Source organism: Lactuca virosa, chromosome 5, assembly GCF_052849685.1.
Source record: "Lactuca virosa cultivar CGN04683 chromosome 5, Lactuca_virosa_CGN04683_v6, whole genome shotgun sequence".
Classification (NCBI taxonomy): Eukaryota; Viridiplantae; Streptophyta; class Magnoliopsida; order Asterales; family Asteraceae; genus Lactuca; species Lactuca virosa.
The window spans coordinates 340405072-340432135 of NC_136430.1; the positions used below are offsets into that span (position 1 = coordinate 340405072).

Here is a 27064-nt window from a genome sequence, read left to right on the forward strand (position 1 = left end):
CACACCCAATCCCGATATAGACACGTCACAATACACCACAAAATCCTCCATCCCCTCCGGAAGGGCTAACACTGGGGCTTCGCATAATCTCGGGCGAAGTGTCTCGAATGAGGCCGCTGCTCCGGGCCCCAACTGAAAGCCACGCCCTTTCGGGTCAACCTGGTGAGAGGAACAACAATCCTGGAGAAATCCTTGATAAATCTCCGATAATAGCCGGCCAACCCCAGAAAACTCCTGATCTCTGAAGGGGATCTTGGCACCTCCCAACTCATCACAGCCTCAATCTTGGCCGGATCGACCAATATCCCATTCTGGTTGATGAGGTGTCCTAGGAACTGGACCTCTCGTAACCAGAAATCGCACTTGGAGAATTTGGCGTAAAGCCTCTCCGATCTCAGAACTCCGAGGATCTCCCTCAAATGCTCCTCATGCTGCTCTCTGGATCTCGAATACACCAATATGTCATCAATGAACATGATCACCGAACGATCCAACATCGGCCTGCACACCCTGTTTATGAGATCCATGAACGCCGCCAGTGCATTGGTGAGCCCGAAAGGCATCACCACAAACTCGTAATGCCCATAACGAGTCCTGAACGCTGTCTTCTGGATATCCTCATCACGCACTCTCATCTGATGATATCCAGACCTCAGATCAATCTTGGAGAACCCAGACGCTCCCTGCAACTGATCGAACAGATCGTCGATCCTCGGTAAGGGGTAATGGTTCTTGACCGTTAGCTTGTTCAACTCCCGGTAATCAATGCACATCCGGTGTGAACCATCCTTTTTCTTGACAAAAAGGATCGACGCTCCCCACGGCGAGCTACTCGGCCGAATAAACCCCTTCCCCAGCAGCTCCTGCAGCTGTGAGGATAACTCCTGCATCTCTGGTGGAGCAAGGCGATAGGGCACCTTGGCGATAGGCGCTGCCCCCGGAACCAAATCGATACGGAACTCTACCTGCCTCTCGGGAGGCACTCCCGGCAACTCCTGGGGAAAAACGTTCGGGAACTCACGCACTATCGGGACCTCATCGACCGACCTCGACCTCTCTGCATCTAGTCTCGTATCCACCACATAAGCCACAAACCCACTACAGCCCTACTGTAGGCTCTGCCTCGCTCTAGCGGCCGAACAAAATGCTGACCCAGAACGGGTACCCTCGCCATAAACCGTAAGAACTCCCCCACTAGGGTCTCGTATGGTCACCAGCTGTCGCTCGCAGTCGATAACCGCTCCAAACCTGCTCAACCAGTCCATGCCCACGATAACACAGACATCTCCCATCGCAATCGGGACCAAATCAATCGGAAACTCAACGCCGAAGATCTCGAGTACACATCCTCGAATCACATCAGTGGCATACACCGCTCTCTCGTCAGCTATGGAAACTCGCAGATGTCGACTCAACGCCTCCCGACTGATACTGATGTGCTGACTGAAGGCTAATGATACAAAAGATCGACTCGCACCCGAGTCAAATAACACCAAGGCAGGTACAAAACTCACAAGAAAAGTACCTACGCATATCATAATATAAGCACAATATCTCAAACATCAATTAAATACATGAAAGAGTACATACTAGCCACGACATTGGGCGCTGCGCGGACCTCCTCCGCTGTCAACTGGAAGGCTCTTCCTCGTGCCTTCGGTGCCTCGGCCTTCACCGGCCGACTCTCGGTAGCTCGTATAGTAGCAGGGGTAGATCCCTGTGATACTCCCTGTGCTGACCCCCGCAGCTGTGGACACTCGGCCTTCCGGTGTCCGGTCTGGTTGCAGTGGAAACAGACTGCAAACCCCTTGGGGCAATCCTTGGCCATGTGCCCCTCCTTGCCACACTTGTAGCAAGACCCCGCTCTACAAATCCCCTCATGACCCTTGCTGCACTTGCCATAAGTGCGGCCCTTCTGGTTCCCTGATCTCGAATCGGCGGGCTTGGCCCGCTTGGCTGCCGGCTGGGACAGAGCCGGTCGCCGATCCCTCGCCTGACACTCCGCCTCCTCCCTAGCCTGAGTCTCAAGCTCTATCTCCCTCTTCCGAGCATTTGCCTGAAGCTCGGAAAATGTTCGGTACGATGAGTTTGCCACGAACTCGCGAATGTCTCTCCTCAAAATGCTCAAATACCGACTCATGCGTGCCTGCTCGGAAGACACGTGCTTAGGGCAGAACATCGCCCTCTCATGGAACATCCTGGTGATCACAGTAACAGACTCGGTACCCTGCTTGAGGGTCAGGAACTCCTGGGCCAAACGTTCCCTTTCCACCGGGGGAACGTACTCATCACAAAACATAGCGGTGAACCTTTCCCAGGTCACCGCGGCAAGCTCTGCAGAAGAATAGTGTGCTGTCACAAACTTCCACTAGTCCTTCGCTCCTAAGCGAAGCTGGTTCAGCACGAACCGAACTCTTAGATGCTCCGAACATGAACACGTATAGAAGCATCCCTCAATGTTAGAAACCCATCTCATCGCAGCAATCGGATCCTGCGTCCCATCAAACTCTGGTGGCTTCGTGTTGCTGAACTCCTGGAACAGCAACGAATCACCACCCTAAGGTCTAGCAGCAGCAACAGCTGCGGTAGCTGCAGCCTCAGTAACCGCTGCGTATCTCTCATCAAAGGTCTCAATCAACGTGGTCTTAATAGACCCAAACATCTCTGGAATCTCTGCGCGGATAGCCACAGCCACCTCCTCGTGGATCATCTGACGAAGCTCCCCGTCACTCACACCGCTGGTCTCTGGTCTGTGCCGTGTCCCAACCATGATGTCTCTGAAATACAACATAAGGAATGTCAGAGAATCGCTCGAGCATACTCACACTCGATAACTCAGCCCTACTTGCTCCTTAGTACCCTAAGGATTCTTACTTGGACTGCGCACTGACCCGGTGTCTTTAGTAGTACGGGCCCTATACTACCGTCCACACCGCATTAGTATTCACCCCAAGTCCTCCTCCTAGGATTCCAAATCCCAAGTACTCTAATCTCCCTATGCATAAGCTATTCTCTAGCAGATCTCTCATAAGCTCCTCGCTGCTATCTACTCACTTTCAAGCATCTCCTAGCAGCAAAACCCATAGGCTAAGGCATCACAAATCAGGCCACTCTAGTCCTAATAAGAACACCTAGCCTACTCTAGTATGCATATCATATCGTATCATATTTCATAATACATAATATAAGGGTATTTTGGGAAATCACCGTTCGGGCGCTGGCTGATCGTAGACACTGCTCTGCTATGCTCTTTTCAAAACCTTTTACTATTTTAGAAAATTTTTGGTTTATTTTGAAAAAAAATCTCTCAAATCCTCAGTTTGAGTTCAGATACGCCCGAAGGTGCACCCGAATCCCTCAAACCAAGGCTCTGATACCAACTTGTAACACTGTAAATTTTAAAACAAATTTTCACTTTTAAAAGTGTAATTTCATTCATAAATATTCTCAAATCTCAATGTATCACATATCAAATCCATAAAAACACATCCCAAGATCAAAATGTATAAAAACTCCAATAGTGTGTACTGATCATGCCGACGCCTTCCCGCGATCCTCACTGGTACCTAAAACACATAACACAAAACACTATAAGCATAAATGCTTAGTGAGTTCCCCAAAATACCACATATAACACATATTAGCCACTCTAGGCTATAACTCTGTGGACCCTCTGGTCCTAACTCTGTGGACCCTCTGGTCCTAACTCTGTGAACCTTCCGGTTCTAACTCTGTAAACTCTAGAACATACACGGCATAAATCACATAGAAATAATGTAGTGCAACACATCACATACATAACACACGATATACTCTGTCACATAACTCTAATTACCACTCAAGGTAAAGTATAGTGAGAAGACTCACCTCAGGTGTCTCGAATAATCTTGCACACGAAAACACTGATCTTGCCCCCGCCTAATCACATAAACAATACTCTCAAATAAATAATGGCTCTCAAAGGCTAGATTAAATCCATTCCTACAATCCCACAGAAGGGTAAAAGACCATTTTACCCCTCCCTAACCCAAAAGTCCAAATGTTGACCAAAACCCTAAAAGTCAACGAAAGTCAACAGGAGACAGTACGCGACGCGTACCATCTCTGTACGCGGGGCGTACGCCGACGATCCATAATCGGGGTCTCAACCCCTTACGCTGCGCGTTCTGAGAGTTACGCCCAACGTAAGTATCAGTTTCAGCCTTTCTTGGATTTTGGTCTTAAACGGTTAAGACATAAACTCAAACTCCAGATCTGACTTCTCTAAGACCACTTAATCCATAAAGTCGAGACCTTTAAGCCTTTGCATGGCTGTAAAGGTTCCTAATCACTCTAACACCTTTCCTTATTCCTCATAAAGTCTAGATCTCATGCATGGCTCAATATTCACGTCCAAGATTGGATTTTTATGAACATACAACTCATATTACCCTGAAATATGGCAGATCTAGACCAATGGAGACCATTTGCTCATCAAGTCTCCACCTTGGGACCAAAAACCCTAAAAATTGGTCCAAGAAGCACAAATCACAAATGACAAGGAAAGCTTTGAGCTTTTTACCTCAGAAAGAAGCTCCAACCTCTGTAGAACTCGGATCTACTCTTGTCCACCAACTTCTAGCTCCTAGAATGGCCTCCTCTTCTCTTTCACCACCTTGAAATAGCACTTTGAAGCTTAGAACACACACACAAGCTAGGAACGAAGGGCAGCTCTCTATTAGGGTTTCATTCTCTGAAATGGTGGCTGAGGATAAGGCCTTAACATTCCTTTTATAGTGTACAAGTCACAAATTAGGGTTTGCATCTGCTCCCGCTACGCCCAGCGTAACCCTGGGTACGCCAACATACCTAGGCGAGTCCGCGTCCAACTTAAGTGCATGAGTACGCACAGCGTACTCTTCAGTACGCCCAACATACTCATTTGCCTTAATATTCCAATTAAGGGCTTAACTTGACAATCTTGGAAAAGGAGAAGGGTTTAAGAGACGCACCTGGAATTCGGGATGTTACAATGTGGAAGGTTGCTGGGGCTCCATGGAATATGGTTTCTCTGCCATTCACGCTACTAGCAGGTCTGGCGGAGTTATAAGCATGTGGGATAATCATATTTACAAAGTGGAAGATGTAATCAAAACCAGGCATTTCTTAATCACCATTGGCACCTGCTACAAATAAAAAGAGAAAAATTGGGAACCTGGATAGTGATGGGGGACTTCAACACAGTACGAAGGCACGATGAGAGATTCAATTCACAGTTCTGCCCTTCCACAGCGTATGCATTCAATCGATTCATTGGTGAAGCGGAACTATGTGACCTTCGTTTGGGTGGACACAAGTACACTTACTTCTGTCAAATGGATTTAAAGATGAGCAAGCTAGATCGTTTCCTTGTGAGCCCTGAATTCATGGATCAATTCCCCTCTACCTCTATGACGGTCCTATCCCGAGAGCGCTCGGACCACTATCCAATCCTTCTCCAGACTTTGACTCAAGATTTTGGGAAACCTCCTTTTAGATTCTTCAACTCATGGATGAACAGGGAAGGATTTGATAAAGTTGTTTCTGAAACATGGTCTACTTTTGTTGGGTATGGGACCCCTGACATGTTTTTACTGGGAAAACTAAAATATCTAAAAAAATGAATTAAAAAATGGAGAAGCCCTGAGTTCCCAAAGGAGAAGATGCAACTGAAAAATCTAAAAAAAAATACACAAACTTGACATAGTTGTGGAGAATCAAACCTTAAGTAATGATGAGATACAGGAGAGAAGTGTGGGCTTTCAGAAAATCGCTGATTTGGAGAGGATGGTCGTTCTTGATCTCAAACAAAAATAAAAAATAAAGTGGGCAGTGGACGGGATGAAATACTCGTTTTTCTCATGGGTACGTTAATAATAAGAAGAATAAAAAACGAATACATGGTCTAATCATCAATGGTGAATGGAATACGGATGCAAAATAAATCAAGAAAGAGGTATTTAACTTCTACAACAAGAAATTCCAGGACAAAATGGCCATTAAGACCAAAGATTCTCAATCATAGATTTCCTTCATTGAGTATAGATGTTAGGAACATTCTTGAGGCCCCTTTCAGTATTGAATAAATTAAATCTGCAGTATGGGCGTGTAGGAATTAGAAGGCCCCAGGACCTGATGGATTCAGTTTCAAATTCATGAAAAAATTCTGGGATTTACTAAAGGAAGATATATTCACATGCGTAAAACATTTTGAGATACATGGGTAGCTCAACATGGTATGTAACTCATCCTTTATAACACTGGTTCTAAAAGTCAAAGACCCACTCAAGTGAGGTGATTACCGACCAATCAGCCTTATTGGTTGTATTTATAAAATTATTGCTAAGACACTTGCAAATCGATTGAAAGGAGTCATTGGGTACAACATCGATGAAGTACAATCGGCATTTGTAGAGGGAACAAACATACATGATGGACCACTTATAGTTAATGAACTATGTTCATGGGCAAAAAAGGTGAGAAAAAAACCCTTCTTTTCAAAGTCGACTTTGACAAGGCATTTGACTCAGTAAACTGTGAGTATCTTGATTCCCTCCAAAACCAAATGGGATATGGTGAGAAATGGCGTAAATGGATTAAATGATGCCTTGTATCTGCTAGAGCTTCTGTCCTTGTGAACGGTTCTCCCACAGTGGAGTTTTCCATGGAAAGGGGGTTTAGGCAAGGTGACCCCCTCTCCCCCTTTCTATTCATTATCGCCATGGAAGGCTTAAACATTGTTATGAAAGCAGCATGGGAAAAAGGAATCTTCAAAGGTATCACAATCCCACATGGCGAGGCGACAATATCACATTTGTTTTATGCAGATGATTCCCTTCTTGTGGATGAATGGAGTAGAAGTAACATAAGGAACCTTGACCGAATACTAAGATGTTTTCAAGTGACTCCCGGATTAAAAGTGAACTTCCAGAAATCAAAGGTATTTGGTATTGGTGCAAGTACACAAGAGGTGGCTAAATGGGCGACTCCATTGGGATGTGAACCAGCAACACTCCTCTTCACTTACTTAGGAGTTCCTGTAGGAGCAAACATGAAATTAAAAAAATACTGGAAGCCGGTGATTGAGAAGTTCCATGCTAAACTCTCCACATGTAAGGCGAATACACTTTCCTTTGGGGGTCGGATGACCTTGATCAAGTCAGTTTTGGGGAACCTCCCAACATTTTATCTTTCTTTGTTTACTGCTCCTATCGAGGTAGTAAACACGCTTGAATATATTAAAAGAAGGATCCTTTGGGGAGGTCATGAAGAAAAGAAGAAAGTACATTGGGTATCTTGGGAAAAGGTCAAAATTTTAAAATAAATGGGTGGATTGGGAACTGGATCACTGAGATCTCTAAACCTACTCTTGATCATGAAATGGTGGTGGAGGCTTAAGACGGATCCCTCACAATTATGGGCTCGAGTGATTAAAGGAATTAACCATCGAATGTCATCTCAAGAAAATCCATTCCAGGGTAATGGAAAAATGTAGTTGGAATCAAAGATGATCTCAAAGAACTGGGGATTGATATGGATGTAGTACTAGAGAAGCACATGGGTAAAGGAGATAACACTTTATTCTGGTCTGACCAATGGATAGGGACACATCCCCTAAAACTAGTATTCCTGGCTCTATACCAACTGGAGAGGTACAAAACGTGTAGAGTTGCAGATCGACTTCAGGTTGGTCGACACACCTGGAGGTGGAAATCAGCCCCTTCCTCGGCTGACCATGTAAACGAATTGCAGTCATTATCCTCACTGTTAGGAACTTTTCAACCATCGACGTCGGTGGATAGATGGCGATGTGGGATATCATCTAAAACATCCCAAAAATATAGGCCAAAAATTTCTTTTTAAAATCATTTATAATAAAACCATACGTCATCAATTATCATAAAGAAAACCATAATCGTGTATCTCAAAACATCGTGTCAAAATACTGTATCAAAATCTTATGAAAATATCAGAGTCTAAACATCCTAGGCTGAAGTTGTGGTGTATGCCATGCGATCATCCCGAGCCCTTCCCCTTGCTAGTGGAAGTACCTGAAACCAAAACTGAAAACCATAAGCACGAAGCTTAGTGAGTTCCCCAAACTACCACATACGATACAAATATCATGCAACTAGGAGATATGGGCCCTGCCCACTCTCTTTGAGATTCGGCCCCCACCCACACTTCGTTGTCTAGGAGATTCGGGCCCCGCCCACACTCCGCTGTCTAGGAGATTCGGGCCCCGCCCACACTCCGCTACTAACATGCATCCAAGTATCACACAGACAACAAGTATATCTACCAAAGAATCACATATCTATACTCAAATGGGGCTTCCATGGTCATAAAGTTTGCACCTTTATGCCATGGAACCCTTTCTAGATCCTAGATCTGAGATATAAGTCACTTGGGACGTCCCAACCCCAAGGACCAAGGTTCTTGACCCAAAACTTTCATAATATGGAGATAACTAGATCTAAGAGAAGAATGATCAAGTTGGAAGCTTGATTACCATAAAATATAGCAAAAGAAGTGTAGCTCCTGGATTTACTCCTTCCCTTTTGAGTCTTCAATCTTCTACTTCTTCCACAAGCTTCAAAAGGCACAAATAACACTTAAAACGACAAGAAATAGCTCAAGATCACTTATGGCGGATTAGGGTTTCAAGAACATGGTTTGGAGATGATGGAGGCTGGAATGGAGGCCAGATATGATGCTTAAATAGGGTGCAAACCCTAAAGATTAAGGTTTCATCCAGCCTATCCTACTCGTCGAGTCAGGGCTGCGACTCTGCGAGTAGTTCACTTAAACCCCGCACACAAATTGTCATCTACTCGAGGAGTCAGGGCTACCAACTCGTCGAGTCCCTTTTTAAAATAAACAAATACTTAATTAAATGCGTACCAGGGAACCAAGCGTTACAATTCTCCCCCACTTGTCTTAGACTTCGTCCTCGAAGTCTACTGCGTCTGAAAACAACTCCGGGTAGTGCTCCCTCATCTCCTCCTCGGGCTCCCATGTACACTCTGAACCCTTGCGTTGTTGCCACTGCACCTTAATTAACTCAACCTTCATGTTCCTCAGCTCCTTCGTCTTGCGATCTAGAATCGCCACTGGTCTCTCGATGTAGTTCAGGCTGTCATCAACCTGAATATCCTCAAAGGGTACCACTGCTGAATCATCTACTAAGCACTTCCGTAACTGAGAAACATGGAAAGTGCTGTGAATCTGGCTGAGCTTCGCTGGAAGATCTAACCGGTAAGCAACCCGACCCACCTGGGCCAACACCCTAAACGGACCTATGAACCTGGGGCCCAGCTTGCCCCGCTTCTGAAACCTGATAACACCCTTCCAGGGTGACACGTTCAAGAGGACCATATCGCCCACCTGGAACTCCAAGTGTGAATGCCGCTTGTCGGCGTAGCTCTTTTGCCGACTCTGAGCAGTCTGGAGCCTGCTCCGGACCTGCTGGATCCGCTATGTGGTCTTGAGTACCACCTCCGTACTCCCCATAACTCTCTGACCGACCTCACCCTAACAGATTGGGGTCCTACACTTCCTCCCATAGAGCATCTCAAAGGGAGGTCGGTCTATGCTGGCATGGTAACTGTTGTTATACGAAAATTCCGCTAACGGAAGATACGTATCCCAACTGCCACCGAAATCTAACACGCATGCGCGTAGCATGTCCTCGAGAGTCTGAATCGTCCTATCGCTCTGCCCACCCGTCTTGGGGTGGAAAGCGGTGATGAAGTGGATACGAGTACCCATCTCCTCGTGAAACCGCTTCCAAAATCTGGACGTGAAACGGACATCTGGGTCTGACACTACCGAGACAGGCACTCCATGACGTGCCACTATCTCTCACACATAAATCTCGGCCAACTTCTCGGCCGAGATGCTCTCCTGGATCGTATAAAGTGGGCGCTCTTGGTCAATCGATCCACGATGACCCATATCGAATCGACCCCACGTGCGGTCTTGGGAAGCTTAGTAATGAAATCCATGGTGATATCCTCCCATTTCCCATGCGGTTCCTGCAGGTCAGTCATCTCTCCACGTACCAAGCTACGACCCGCTTCATGCAGGGTCACCAGTAATCAGGTCGAAGATCTCCGTACATCTTCGTCGCCCCCGGATGGATGGAGAACCTGGACTTGTGGGCCTCATCCATCAATACATGTCATACTCCGCCCCATGCAGGGTCAGCAAACCTCGGTTGTCATAATCAAACGAGGCCACCCGGCCTACAATTTGCTCACACTTCTGGCGCTCTTCCTTCAGGCCCTCGACCTGCGCCTCTCGGATCTGCTCTAGTAATGGAGTAATCACTGTCATCCTTAGAAAGATGTCTCAGATCGGGGTCGTTACCGCCTTGCGGCTCAGGGCATCGACCACTACGTTGGCCTTGCCCGGGTGGTAAAGGATCTCACAATCATAGTCCTTCACCACATCTAACCACCGACACTGCCTCATGTTCAGATTCGGCTGATCCATGAGGTACCTCAAACTCTTGTGATCCGTGTAAATGGTACACCAGACCTCATAGAGGTAATGCCGCCAAATCTTGAGGGAAAACAACACTCCCCCAGCTCTACATCATGCGTCAGATAGTTAGCCTCATGAGGCTTCAACTGTCTCGAAGCATAAGCTATCACATGACCTCGCTGCGTCAACACTGCTTCCATGCCTGTGATCGAAGCATCACAGTAGACTACGAAGTCATCTACACCCTCTGGTAGAATGAGAATCGGTGCCTCACACAATCGCTTCCTGAGCGTCTTAAAGGCTGCCTGCTGCTCAGGTCCCAGCGAAAAACCACCGACTTCTTGGTCAGTCGGGTCAACAGAACTACAATCTTGGAGAAGTCCGAAATAAATCTCCTGTAATAACCCGCTAGACCCAGATTACTCTGAATCTCTGATGGAGACCTCGGAATCTCCCACTGCATCATGGCCTCTATCTTGACCGGATCGACCAGAACACCCTTATGGTTGACAAGACGCCCAAAGAGCTGCACCTCGTGCAACCAGAACTCACACTTGGAGAACTTCGCAAAAAGTCTCTCCCTCCTCAGTGTCTCCAGTACCTCCCTCATGTGCTCCTCATGTTGTTCCAGAGTCTTGGAATAAACCAAGATGTCATCAATAAAAACTATTACAGACCGATCCAACATCGGTCTGCACACTCGGTTCATGAAATCCATGAACGCGTATGGAGCATTGGTGAGCCCAAATGGCATCACCACAAACTCGTAGTGACCATAGCGAGTCTTAAAAGCTGTCTTCTGCACATCATCATCCCTGAATCGCATCTGGTGATATCCTGACCGTAGATCAATATTGGAGAACCAAGATGCTCCCTGAAGCTGGTCAAAAAAATCATCTATCCTCGGAAGTGGGTAACGGTTCTTCACCGTTACCTTGTTCAGCTCCTAGTAGTCTACGCACATATGATGTGACCCATCCTTCTTCTTCACAAACAGGATCGGGGCTCCCCATGGTTGTAATGCCCGTGTTTCTAGGCTAGGCATTTATATTGACATTATAGTCTAGGTTAACCTTTGTAACTCATTTTGAAGAAATGAAAAGGAATTATGTGAATATTATGTGAATTATGTGTTTTATGCTTAATTATTAGGGCTTAATTAATTAAGAATAAAAATGAGCGTCAAAAATTAAATTTTAGATAAAGCCGATATCTATTAAGAAACTTGTAGTGCGCGTGACAAGGATTACGGATATATAAAGAATGCCGAAATCCGAGTTATAACGAAGAAGTTATGACCTGTCGAAGTTTCGCGACAAACCGGCACGGGGCCGGATGTCGTAAAAAGTGAGTTTTCGATAAACTACTTTTTGGCCTTAGTGATCTAAGCGAAACTTGTAGTGTTCGTTAAACCGAGAGTAGGTATAAAAAGAACGCCCAAATCTGACTTCGTATGAGGAAGTTATGATTTTTCGAAATTTCAGCTTAACAGTAGACAGCTAAAAACTCGAATTTTAGATCGAGTGATTTTTAGCCGACACGACCTAAATGAGAATCGAAGGTCTCGTCATTAGTAGCACAACGGTAAAAAGTCTGACGAAAACGGACGTCGGATGAAGAAGTTATGAATTTTTAACGGATTTCCTGTCCCGGTCTGTTAAAAATAATAATATAAAAATTAAATTCAAAGTTAGCCGACGAAGTCTAAACGAAAGTTGTAGAGCGTAATTTTACCTACGCGTGCATATAAAGAACGTCAAAAATGGAGCTTGTATGCGAAAGTTATGGATTTTAGAAGTTTTAGCGCGAAAATCGAGGACTAATGCCAAAACCGGGAATTTTCTCATACGTGGACTTCGGCCACGTGTCCTCGCCTCGCATGTGCCACGTGTCCGAAACGAGGCTGAGTCATCCGAGCTGCTGAAGCGGTCCAGTGCATGTCCGACGCGTGTCCTCCTTCACATGTCCGAAGCCCTCGCAAGAAGCCACGAAACCCTACTTCGGACCACTAGACCTCGGTCCAATCAGGAGAGGACAGCGAGGCCTTCGCACGTGCAGCTACCTGCGTACCCTCGCCTGCGGACCCCACCACCGGAACCGACTTCGGACCCGCTATAAATAGAAGGGTCATGCGAGCCTTCTCGGATACATTTAGAAAATCACCATCTTTCACCCCTTTCTTCATATTTTCTTCATCTTAGCATCCCCCAAAGCCCCGGTATCGATCATAACCCCCGGAATACGCCACGAAGAGCCCGAGAAGCCCGTAAAATTTATCTTTTCGGTTTCGAAGCCCGACCCTCGCAGAGCCCGGTTTCTGAATAAAACTCCCGGTTTTATTAGAAACGAACGTTTTAGGAAACGAATTGCTGCCCGGTTTTCATCAAAACAAGTTAGTGTATAGTCACTTTTATTTTACACATAGATATGAAGTATTTACCTTAAAATACGTGCTATGTGTAAATATATTAATTGTTTATTTGAGGTGACTGTTGAGTTGATGTTTTATACAAGTTTTAAACTGTATAAGTATTTTTATCTACAAATATGTTGGGTAGAACATGGGTAGATAGTTGGTGCGTGATGAAATAAAGTGATGAGAGGCCTCGTTGTGATTTGTGATTCAGTTATCTAGCGGAGTTTGGATGACGACCACAGACTTTCTAGACAGTCCAGTGGGAAACACTAGCAGGCCCGCAACCTGTAGGTGTTAATGAACTTGGGTGTTTATTCGCTGTACTCCAATCCCCCTCATGGTTGCCTTTAGGACATGTATGGCTAAGGAAACCCCTTAGCAGTAGTGTCCATCCCGATGATATTCTTTAGGCTAGGTTCCTTGTGAAAAGTGTTTAGGGACGTAAAGTGAGGATAACGGGAATGGGTAATCAGGGTTATTATTGTTGGATGAATTTAATAAGTTTATTATTATTGTGGGTTGCAAACCCTATATGCTCACCAGGCTCCCAAGCCTGACCCACTCAGTTTTTTATGATTACAGGTAGTGGACCCCGAGCATAGTCGGAGGATGACGTGAGATTTTTGGATTATAGGCCAGTAGTTGTAAATAACTGTAGTAAGGCTTATAATGTCTTGTTTATGCTTTTGATCTGTATCGGAACATGACATCCCGAGGTTTTGATATATATGGAAAATATATACCTTTTTAATGAAGGGTTCTGACAAACTTTTATCATATGTTGTTTGGGGACCAATTCCGCAACATCTTTTAAAAAGATTTCTCTGATTTTATTTTAAAAAGCATAAATTAAATCGGTCTTTTCTGGCCGAGAAATTAGGGGATGCCACAATGGTGAACTGCTCGGCCTGATGAAACCCTTTTCTAGCTCTGCCTGAGCGTCTTAAAGGCTGCCTGCTGCTCAGGTCCCAATGAAAAACCACCGACTTCTTGGTCAGTCGGGTCAACAGAACTGCAATCTTGGAGAAGTCCTAAATAAATCTCCTGTAATAACCCGCTAGACCCAGGTTACTCTGAATCTCTGATGGAGACCTCGGAATCTCCCACTGAATCACGACCTCTATCTTGGCCGGATCGACCAAAATACCCTTCTGGTTGACAAGATTCCTAAAGAACTGCACCTCGTGCAACCAGAACTCAGACTTGGAGAACTTCACAAAAAGTCTCTCCCTCCTCAGTGTCTCCAGTACCTCCCTCAGCTGCTCCTCATTCTGGTCCAGAGTCTTGGAATAAACTAAGATGTCATCGATAAAAACTATTACAGACCGATCCAACATCGGTCTGCACACTCGATTCATGAGATCCATGAACGCGGATGGAGCATTGGTGAGCCCAAACGGCATCACCACAAACTCGTAGTGACCATAGTGAGTCCTAAAAGTTTTCTTCTACACATCATCATCCCTGACTCGCATATGGTGATATCCTGACCGTAGATCAATCTTGGAGAACCAAGATGCTCCCTGAAGCTGGTCAAAAAAATCATCTATCCTCGGAAGTGGGTAACGGTTCTTCACTGTTACCTTGTTCAGCTCCCGGTAGTCTATGCATATACGATGTGACCCATCCTTCTTCTTCACAAACAGGATCGGGGCTCCCCATGGTGAACTGCTCGGCCTGATGAAACCCTTTTCTAGAAGCTCTTGCAGCTGCATAGACAACTCCTGTATCTCGGGAGGAGCCAAATGATATGGTGCCTTGGCTATCAAAGCCGCACATGGGACCAAGTCAATCCTAAACTCAACCTGTCTCTCCGGAGGTACCCCAGGTAAATCCTCGGGGAATACATCTGGGTATTCTCGCACTACCGGTACATCATCAACGGTCGCCTTACCCTTATCCCCGGTATCCATGACATAGGCGACGTATCCTGTGCAACCCTGCTGAAGGTGGCGCCTCGCCCTCGCCGCTGAACATAAAATCGGTCCGTGATGTGGCCTCTCGCCCTGAATCACTAGCTCTCCCCCACTAGGAGTACGAACCCTCACTAGCTGCTGCTCACAGCCATCACTGCCCCATTGGAGCTCAACCAATCCATACCCACTATAACCTTATTCTCACGCAGGGGAATAGGAACCAGATCCACTGAAAACTGCTGATCGAATAACTGTAGCGTACATCCTCTATGAACCCTCGCAACCCTGATAGTCCTATCATCAATTATCTCTACATCAAGTAGGCAATCCAGCTCCCCCGGAGCTCTACTAAATCGCTTGCTAAGTGCGAGCGACACAAAAGATCGGGTAGCCCCTGAATCAAACAGTACCATAGCTGATATGTCGTTCACTAAGAACGATCCTATAGACCAATACACATACATGAGTAATAATCAGAAATAATAAAGAGATAATGGAGAAGATACATACCCATAACCACATCAGGAGCTGCACGTGGCTCCTCTGCTGTCAACTGGAAGGCTCTACTCTTCGCCGCTGGCGCCTCTGCCCGGCCCTGACGGCCGTCTGTAATCCTCATAGTGGAAGGAGCGGGTGCCACCACCTATCCTACTGATGCTAACTGGGACTTCTTGTGTCCCCTCTGATTGCAATGAAAGCAAATCAGATCAGATGTTGTAGTGGTGGTGGTAGTAGCAGTGCAATCCCTGCTGACATGTCCAGTTCGGCCGCACTTGAAGCAGCCCGAACTACCCGCCCTACACGGCCCCTCATGCCCCCTGCCGCACTTGCCACAGTGGCCTCGATCCTGCTGGCCCTTCCCTCGGGAATCTACCTTTGGCTTTTTGCCCGAGCCCTCCGTGCCAGACACTGCCTTTGGCTTCCTCTTCCTCTCCATCTCCAAATCAATCTCCCTCTCACGAGCCCTCTCTATCATATCCTCCAGCGTTTTGTAGCTGGACCGACTCGCAAACTGTCTGATATCACTCCTCAGCATCTCATGGTATCGAGCCTTTTTCATCTCCTCGTCCGCCACGTAGTCACGTACTGTGGAACGAGAAGCGCTCTCTCCCTAAACTTGGCGGTAATCTCCACCACTGTCTTTGTCGTCTGTTGGAGATCCTGGAACTCCCTAGCAAGCTGCTGCACCTAAATAACAGGTGCAAACTCGGCCCTGAACTTGGTCGTGAAATCATCCCAGGTCATTGCATCCAACACTGTATCATCACCAATAGCTCTCCCTACCTCCTCCCACCAGTCACGCGCCCTGTTCTTCAAAAGACAGGATGCAAGCCTAACCTTATCCCCCTCGGGACATCTGCTGGTGCGGAACGAGTTGGCGACATCAGCCAACCACCTGCTGCTAGCAATGGGGTCCCGATCCCCATGATAGTCGGGAGCTCCACATGCCCTGAACTCCCGGAAAGTAAGTGCGTGCGACCCCATCATGGCCGCCACCTCAGTACGGAACGCGCTCAACTTCTCATCCAGAAGCTCCAAAATACCCTCCTTGACCGATCCAAAGATTACAGGAGTCTGATCTAGAATGCTGTGTGTAACCTCAGACGAAATAAACTCCATCGTCTGCTCATCCAACTGTCCGGCTCCAGAGCCCGAGCCTGATCCCTCACCACTGCCTGAAGTACCCACTGGCCTAGTGCGTAGAACCACCATACTGAAAATACACCATAACAAACATCAGTATACTCATCATATCTCGAGGGATCTAACATACTACAAGTTTCCTGGATTCATCTCAGCCTTCCTTGATTCGAGTACGGATCCTCTACTTTCAGTAGTACGGGCCCATACTACCTTCCACATTTATCCGTACTTTCCTCAAGAACTACCTCGACTCCACCAAGTCCCTTCTACTACTACTACTGCTGATCTCATGCTAACTCATCCTAGGCTTGCCCTAGGATAACCACCAACCCACTCTCCGCTATCAGCTGCATAAGAAGTCCCTGCTACCTCCCCCCGAACTAGCTTGTGAATACTATTACATCACTAATACTATATAATTCTTCGAATGAGAGATCCTACCCTACAACGGTTGGACTCAAACAAGAGTTGCGCAATAGAGCTAGACCTAACCTTCTGAAATTATTTAATCCTCGCAATATGTAACGTAACATATTCACTTACTAGTTAGTAAAAGATAACTAGAACTCCTAAAATCACAAAGCAAGCAGCATTCGAGCATCGAGTAAATATAATCAAGCATATCTCTTTCAGGCTATCCCTGACTAATCTGTACTAACATGTAGTTCATAAAGCTGAGATACATATAACAGGCACATAAGGCATCCTTCCATGATCCTTAGTCCTAAACTTGTATGCAATTCTCATAAAGCTCATACACATATAATATGCACATAAGGCATCATTCCTAGATCCTTAGTCCTAATCTAGCATGATGTTCTCATAAAGCTGATAATCATAACATAACATAAACTTGTATGGGTAATTTTGGAGTACTTACTTGAGCTCGGCTAATTGCATGCACCACACCCTTTCCTCTCTTTCAAAGTTCTTTTCTCTTTTCAAAATTCTTTTCTTTTTCTCAAAGTTCTTTTTATAAAAATGATTTTCTTTTGAAAGTTTTCATACCAATTCCTTAGTTTGAGTTCAGACACACCCGAGAGCGTACCTGAATCCCTCAAACCAAGGCTCTGATACCAACTTGAAACATCCCAAAAATATAGGACAAAAATTTCTTTTTAAAATCATTTATAATAAAACCATACGTCATCCATTATCATAAAGAAAACCATAATCGTGTATCTCAAAACATTGTGTCAAAATACTGTATCAAAATCATATGAAAATATCAGAGTCTAAACATCCCAGGCTGAAGCTGTGGTGTGTACCTTGCGATCATCCCGAGCCCTTCCTCTTGCTAGTGGAATTACCTAAAACCAAAACTGAAAAACGTAATCACGAAGCTTAGTGAGTTCCCCAAACTACCACATACCATACAAATATCATGGAACTAGGAGATACGGTCCCCGCCCACACTCCGTTGTCTAGGAGATTCGGGCCCCACCCACACTCCGCTGTCTAGGAGATTCGGGGCCGCCCACACTCTGTTGTCTAGGAGATTCGGGCCCGCCCACACTCCGCTACTAAGATGCATACAAGTATCACACAGACAACAAGTATATCTACCAAAGAATCACATATCTATACTAAAATAATACTATGAGAATCGGGCCCCACCCACTCTAGGCTGTTACGAGATTCGGGCCCCGCCCACACTAGCTATTAAAGGAACTCACCTCGCAAGACTGACTGCTGAAGTTTTGAGCGAGGAATCCCTATCTGCTGCTCCGGCGACTCTCCGGCTATCAATTCCATAATAACACTTAATCAGAATCTTCTAATCCTCTCTTAGGGTAAAATGACCATTTTACCCCTGGTCAAAGTCAAAGTCAAGGTCAACTCCCAGTCAACCCAACTCGTCGAGTTATCTCCCAACTCGGCGAGTCCCTGAATGCTTAAACCTGTGGTCAACTGAGTCAACTCGTCTAGTGTAACACCAGCAAAATTTAGGTCAAAAATAAATTGTTCAATAACCTTAATTGGGATAAATGAAGTAATAGAGATCGTAACTAGGTTTCCAAAAATATAAAGAACGCTAAAATCCGAGTTATAACGAAGAAGTTATGACCGATCGAAGATACACGACGGTACTGGTAAAACACTATTAAGCATAAAACGAGAAATTTCAATAAAATACTTTTCAACCTTAGGTATCTAAATTAAAGTCATAGATATCCCAAAACCGTAAACATACATAAAAAGAATGCCCAAGTCTGACTTCATATGAGGAAGTTATGATTTTTCAAAGTTTCGGACATAGCAGTAGCAGCTAAAAACTCGAAATAGAGATCGAGCGACTTTTTACCAACATTACCTAAACGAGAATCGAAGATCTCATCAATGATATTACAACGGTAAAAAATCTGACGAAAACGGACATCGGATGAAGAAGTTATGGATTTTTAACGGACTTTTCCTGTCCTGGCCTGTTAAAAATGTAATATTAAAAATAAAGTCAAATTTAGCCAACAAAGTCTAAACGAGAGTTGTAGAGCATAATCTCACCCACGCGTGGATATAAAGAACGTCGAAAACGGAGCTCGTATGCGAAAGATATGAATTTTTGAAGTTCGAGGCACGATTTTCGACGCTGTGTCAGAATTTGTCAGAGTTCAGGACGTGAACACTAAAGTTCACGACGTGAACAGTCTGAATGACCATTCCAGAGCCACTTGACAGATGACGCATGCCATGAGCGAATCGGGACAAACTCACGACGTGAATTGGCAAAACTCACGACGTGAACTTCGATTTTTAGCCTATATATAGAAATTAAAGCCTTCCGAGTTTGGTTGCTCATTCCTAACCTCTCTCCCACTTCTACTCTGTGATAAGCATCCCGAGACCACCCCGAAGCCCCGATAACAACCCTAGCACACGACGCAAGGCTCGGAGTCCTGAAGTTCCCGATGACTTGCTTCTTTCCAGTTGAAGTACTGCCCGAGTTTAGTCTCGCCATCTTCAACTCACCACTTCTACCAAGTGAGTCCATACCCCTATTTCTACGCTTTTAACTGATTTTAAATGCTTTTGAACACTTTACGGGGGAGAATACAAGTAAATACACGGTTAAATTTTGTGTGAAAACATCTATCTTTCGTTATACATTTCAGATTGTTTTTAATAACTATCATATGGATCTGTTAACATGCAAAACATCTTACCTTACTTTACCCTCTCGGAATAAAACCTGATTATAAATACTATAAGCTTATTTATATGTTTGCATCATATTAATGGTAACTATTTTTCAGTTTACCACTTTTATACATACAAGAACATCCACCTTTTATTATGCCTTTGTTAACATTGTGAAAAATGATAATCATTTCAGAAACAACATATTCATTTTAATACGCGACTTAATTGAGAATTCGTGAGGTATTCATCTTCAATATACCTTTTAAGGTACCACTAGAAGTCCTGTTTATAACCAGAATCTCCCGTCCGGAGAACGTGACAAGTGTGTATAGATCTATACGGGACTAATGATCCCGCGCCCTGACTGCTAGCAACAGTCCCCGGGGTGACAAGTGTCATCTCCTTTCGACGCCTGAAGAACGTCGCTACAGGCAAATTATGATAGTACGGTTATAAAAACTCACTGGATAGACAATTATTATGGTATTACGTTTTTCACGGGAAAAGTAACAGATACAGTTCTTTTCACATACAAATACAAATCTTCTTATAGTTTTGTTTTACAATAAGACTATACATCATCTTTTGAGCATGTCATATTTGCTTACAGGTTACGGTCTTGGTCATTTGAGACTGCATTCCACTTTTAGGAAAATATAGGATTTTCCTGGTTCAAATACATTCATTTTGTACAATAACGATTTACAACATCATTCTTTTGAGCATGTCATAGTTGCTTACAGGTGACGGTCTTGGACATTTGAGACCGTATTTCACTTTTAGGAAAATATAGGATTTTCCTGGTTCAAATACATACAGTTTATACAACGATCTTTCATACTCATTTCATACATTTGTTAGAAAATATCGGATTTTCTGGAAAACATACACGAACTTTCGAATGACATACATTTTATCAAAACACTACTTATGAACTCACCAACTTTATTGTTGACACTTTTTCTTTGAAATAACTTGTATTCTCAGGAAAACGCTAAATCAGGTAGCAACTACTTTTGAAGACTAACGCGTTGGCGTTAGTAACATATTTTGGATCACCATATTGTTTTTGATATTTAAACATGTAACACATACAATCATGTAAACTTTTCAAATATATTTATATTATGGTGGTGTGTACTTTCTTTACTATTCAATTGTTATGATACTGTACATGACGTCCTCCGCCCCCGAACGTTTCCGCCGTTCAGGTTTGGGGGTGTGACAGATTGGTATCAGAGCATTGTTTATAGTGAACTAAGTATATCAAAACCATTTTTGATATACAACTATAAACACATCTGGGCAAAAACACTCTGAGTGAGAGTTATACTTTTAAAATGAAATTTTTATAAAGTATACATGCATACATTATGTAACAGGGTTAGTATCATAGTGAAAACAATATAGAAGTATTATAGATAAGTTGTACAATACATGTATGCCTTGGGATATGTAATCGGGACTAGGATGAATATAGCCTGATCAACTATATTTGTCCGAGAGCCGAACTGCGTATGCTAGGGTATAGCTACAATGGACAACAAGTCTAAAACTTACCAAACTTACAAACTTTAGAATCAAACATAACATTTAGAATACCATAGGAGTATTTTGCAAAAACAATAGTTTAACTTCGATTTGCATCTTATATACATTAGCTTTTAGACAATTCTCATATCTCTATTCTCGCACAGACACAATGGCTGGATTCCATCTACCAGGGGACCCCTACTTCTCGAACCAAGACAATGGGGGAAGGATAGAGAATGATCCGGAAGAAGAAGACAATGAAGAAATGCACGAAGACTCCGACTCAAATCCCGAAGACAATAACCTACCCTTAGTGGCTTCGATCCAAAATCCTAATCCTCGACCAGAATTTCATGGCTCGACACCTCTATGGGCAACCTGATGGGTTTTGCGCATTCTAACACTCCTAAGTGTACATGCAACCCTAAATACCTTGGATCTATGTTTTCTCTATTATACATGCAATTATGAACTTTCCAAGGTATTACCCTATCTAGCATACAATACTTGATACTTGGGTAATCAAATGGATAGAATACATACCTTTGTTTGTTGTAGCTTGTCTCCATGAAGCTTGAGTGCCTAGTGCCCCAAGTGTGACACCTCAAATGGTTCACACAACACCAAATGCACATGGAATGACTTGAGAGAAATGGAACACTCCTTGAAATCGTCTAGCCCTCATATTCACACATTAGTGCACGATTTCTTGAGCCATGGGATTCTTTTATATGGTGGCTATTAGGGTTACACCATGTAACTCATAACTTTACCCATTCCTTATGCTCCATGGATTTTAACCTCCATGGAGTATCCATGGGTCACCCCATGGACTTAGTCCAACATAAGGAATCTTGGATCACAAGCCCACATATATAAGAATGAATGATTTACACAATCAACCCATATATTTAATTAGTCTCCTTTTGATCACTTAATTAATTCCAAATTAATTCTTGATCAATACTAATTAAATAACCTTATTAATATATTAGAACTTATAATATATTAACCAACCTTAAGTGTTATTTCTCTCATTATAGTCTATCCAAATGCATGATGCCATGCAACCCAAATGGACCATGCCGGGTCGGGTCAAGTCTTACCAATTATAGTTATGGACTTAGACATTAATCCAACAGTCTCCCACTTGGATAAGTCTAAAACTATTATTGCGTATGACTTCAGGAACCGATCAGCAATCGTAGCTCTCAAAAGCTTCTGTCGAACTCTGACCTTGTCGATGAACTCTGACCTTTGTCAATGACTTGTCTATTACATAAGGGATCATATATTCCTCCATTCTAGATATCATATGGATTGAGACATGGATTATCAATCATTCTCTCTGTCCATTTGTTGTTTCCCGATTTCCGATTCATGATGACTGACTGATTGAACAAATCAAATCAGTCCTGGCTTGGCCAAGCACTCACATGTATCATCTTTAAATCATCGAGGGGCCCACAGATATCGCTTTTATCCCGAAGGTAAAAGGAATGGATAAACTTCGACTCATATGGCTTGTTCTACTACTTGTTGAATCATACACAAAGGCACGTTTTATAACATCGAGTTACCTAATGCGTTTTCGTGCAATCAATGTACAACCAACTCATAGTAACAACTCATATCTCTAGGTTTGAAGAATATAAGATATTATCGTCTCATGATCACTCGTGATAAAATACATGAAGTGATTCAAATGAGCGCGGGTTGAATCCAATACTCAGAACTTATGAGCACTCATGAGTGTTGTAGCACCACTTTGTCCACCAACTTGGACCTCTACAAACCAACCCATGACAGTCTTGATTCATATCTACTTCCAACATATGACCGATTGTGGATGGTTTGAATAACTTAATCATTCAGGAAGAGCGACTTAGTTATTCTGGAAGTCAAAACATGCAAAGTGAAACACAAGAATAAATGAATCAAATATGGTATCAAACCCTATGAATATAAATAAACACTTTTATTAATCACCATACTGATTACTCATTATTCATTGTTTCGGTTTTATCAACTTTATACTTGAATTAAAAACACTAGTTGTCCCATGCTCCAAGCATGTACACTATGTTTTTCTTAAACAATAGCTTTGCCATACACCAAGTATGCACTCTATGTTTGTCTATGATCCTTACTTTGTGAAATAAACCAATTGAACATAATTTCAATGATTCTAATTTCACACTCCCAAATCCTTATCGAAAAATGTGAGAATTTCAAATTCCTATCATTTATCGAAATCTGTTTAGATTTTAAACTTATATGCACTGACCCTCTTGTAATGAATATGTACAAATTCACAAAGACTTGTCAACAGTCATTATAAGGTATTCCAATGGAGATCAACTCCATTGAAACTAAGTCTCATATTCAAAGTACATTGCTTTGAACATGCTTCTTGCATTCAGTTTTCTAATCTTACACAGATAACTTCCACCTATGGAGACAACTCCATATTCTCATTTTGACTATCACTTCTGAATAAGAGATGCCTCTTTTCAGAATATGTCAATATGGTCCTTCCAAAATTAGCACTATACTTCCAACTGTCCCTGAGCAACCAATCTTTGGTAAACCTCAGATTGTCCTCGACAATTGCTTAATCATTTTAGTCATATCCAATTCTAGACCTTTTCCCTTCTTAATGCCTCTGGGCATTTGGAAAAAATTTAGAAATGACAAATATTATAGCACATGCAATCGATCCTGTACCCAAAGCAAATGGTACACGATTCATGATGTCTCACATAAAGACATGATTCTAGACCAGTCTTTTGCTACAATATTTTTATTTGCCATGTTTTCAAAATTTGACTATGAAGAGGGATGCCGTAATCATAATCGAATTTTGAGAACGCAATATATAGAATTTCCTTAAGTTGAACCAATCCAACATGAAATTCATATATATATTCTTGACTAAAGATGATTAAGGTCTCAATCTAAGCCTTTAGAACTGAAATGAAGTATATCCTCTCCCTTAATTATAGCAAAACAACTTTTTCAATCCCTGCAGCCTCACAAATTGAAACTTTTGTTTTCTATAATTAACATTGCTAACTTTCAACACTAACAATAATTATCATGCTCCCACTAACATGATGATTATTAGCATAACACTTATGTTCCCACTAGCTTTGACATGTACTCAGAAATCAGCTGGACTTCTAGAAATCAATACTTTATTGACTTCCTTACCAAAGTTCAGATTTCTGATACGAGATGCTTTGATAAAACTTTATCAAAATCATACACCTTTCCTTAGATAGCATGCATGTGTGTCTAAACAATTTCAGAACTATGAAAAGGGATGCCGTAATCATAGTCTCAATTGTTTAGACCTTTTTCCATCTGCTTCAAATCTACTTGGTGGAAGTGTTTCCTCACCATCATTTTCATGAATCGGAGAGAAACCTTATGACCCTTAGATTTTATGGTGTATGTGTTCTTATCCATGTGAATCGTCAAAACCATAGTCACAAGACAAGGATAATGACAAATCCAAACTCATATGGACTGAACTTATGCAATCTTAACTTCTTGCCACCTGGCAGTACAGGGCCTGCCATTGCTTCCAAGTTGTTATGCAACCAATTGAGAACTTTCAGAACTCCTATGCAAATCCAACTTTAACTGGAATGGGCATAGAATATGTCAACATGATAGGTTATAAACCTCAAGTCATGTGCTAGTGAAGAACCTCAGGTTTTATTCTTGAATAGTTCTTGAAATTCTTTTTAGGATCTTTAAGACTCCCACTGTCCTCTTGACATATAAGACTATCTTGCCAAATATTCAAGAGATAGTGCGGATTCTTTATCAAGACAAACACTTCACACAATTGGCCTTAGTTGGTCTTTGTTTAATCCAAAACATCACAACTTACCAACTTCAAATGTACAAGAGTAGGACACTTTTACTCTTACATTTGACAAGTGTTATAAACCTTTCTTTAAGATATGTCACTCAACTTATAGTCTTGGAGTATGACTCTAAGACTTGTTTTGAAACGAAGTATGACTCATCTTCTTGATTTAACCATTTCAACAATTCATGACTCCTCTTCTTAGTCATAAGAATGCACTAAGATGTCCTTAGAAGACCAATTGTGATGTGGTTCTTTAATCATTAAGATGATCACAAAACATGATACTAAAGTACTCTCCCATCTTTTCAGATTTGAGAAACTTTTATCTGTCTGCCTAATTTGATTCTTCCCATTCGTTCTGCTATACATTGAGACTTTTCCAATGTTTCAGAATTATACTTAAACTTGTAAGTATAACCATATTTACTAAAATTTAGTAAATCGTGACGAATAGTCTTAACGAGCTTTGTGGTGGACTTGACCAGTGCACAAGAATGTGTACTCGATCCCTTTAGTCCTTAACTTGACTCACACATCTATGTGAACAAGTCTTAATTTTCCAATGCTTGAAAGTTCTCATTCATCATACTATTCAACTTGCATGATTCCAAGTTTCTATCGAACTGAAGCCTTGGGAATGAGAATCTTTCCTTATTTGGTAAATTATGACACTACCACAAACGAAAGAATCAAGTCCATTTTTTTATCAAATATTGCTATCAAGGGAATCATATAAACAACCATTTTTCACAAATGCCACTTGTAAGGATATTTAAAATAAATATAAAATTAAAAACTTTTATTTTATTTCAAAACTTTGCGGAAAAAACTTATCCTTATAGTGCAAATGCATACGGAAAAACTTGTTGTTATCTATTCCTAAGCAATATATCATAACTCCTAAGTAACAGCTTCAAAATTCTGATGCGATCGAAATCCACCTACGCGATCAGAATCAGCATATACTTCCTTTAAGCTTTTCTCTCTATTCTTTGATTCTTAAAACATCAACATGTGACCCAGTCACATCATGTAATGAGGATCTTAGAATAGAAACTTAACAGAGTTAGATAATGGGCTCTACCTGAAGTAGAGTCAGACTTATTGACTTTAACATCCTTAGGTAAACTTGGCAGCTTTGCAATCAACGCCCCTTCCTTTGGCAAAATAAACATATGGACCCTTTGGTAATGGGACTATCTCAGACTTAGCCTTTCTCCTTACCATTTGGTCAACCGGGTTGACTATGGCCAATCCATTTCCATTGGGAAGAGAATGCTTTTTCTAGATTTCCAGTGTCACCATTGTCATTGTCCATAAAGTTTTTGGGAAGTTGATCTTCTAATCAAATTTGCTTTACTATCGTTCCAAATCATTGCTGATTCAGCAGCACCAAGCAAATAGATATGATCATTAAGGTTCATGTCATAGTCTGTTTCATAGTAGTCCTAAAGGAACTCACTATGTGACTTAGAAAGTGATTGAACATCCAACTTTCTCAAGACTTTGACACCCAACTCTCCCAGTTTGTCAATATGTGACTTCATCTCTAAGATGTGATCACACATAGACCTTGCTTGCCATTAGGGCTTGAGTGACCTTGAACTTGTGGGTTAGGGAGAATAATTGGAGGAGGTGGAGGAAGTAAAGTTCCAAGAGATTTGGGAAGATCATAGATGTCTGAACTAGACATCTTTTGGGAGATATTCAAGATAATTGATCTAAAGTCCTTAATATAACACCCAATATGAAATATTAAGGCTAGGATCCAACAACCTATTTATAACTGGAAGAGGGATGCTGTAATCCGAGTTATAAAATAGTTGAAGGTAGGTAAATGACGATTTACCAATTTCCACCATGAAAAACGAAATAATGTAATTAGGTTTTTAATTGGATTTGAAACTCCTAGATCTTTTGAGATTCATTGAACTTTTCAATGGAATGTTTCAATCTCGAGTGTGCCCTTCAGGTTTTGTGACTGGGATGCCGAGGATCACAAAACAAGGTGTGAAGTAACCATGC

At 42.6% G+C, this 27064-nt stretch overlaps 1 protein-coding gene across 1 annotated transcript in view; it reads left to right on the top strand.

Moving 5' to 3' along the window:
* Positions 1-6739: 6739 nt before the first annotated feature.
* Positions 6740-27064, top strand: part of LOC145113317 (uncharacterized) — a 37080-nt gene continuing 16755 nt past the window's right edge. Inside the window, exon 1 of the mRNA XM_079049424.1 lies at positions 6740-7234. Coding sequence (XP_078905550.1) covers positions 6740-7234 — 495 coding nt within the window. The remainder of the gene's footprint in view (positions 7235-27064) is intronic.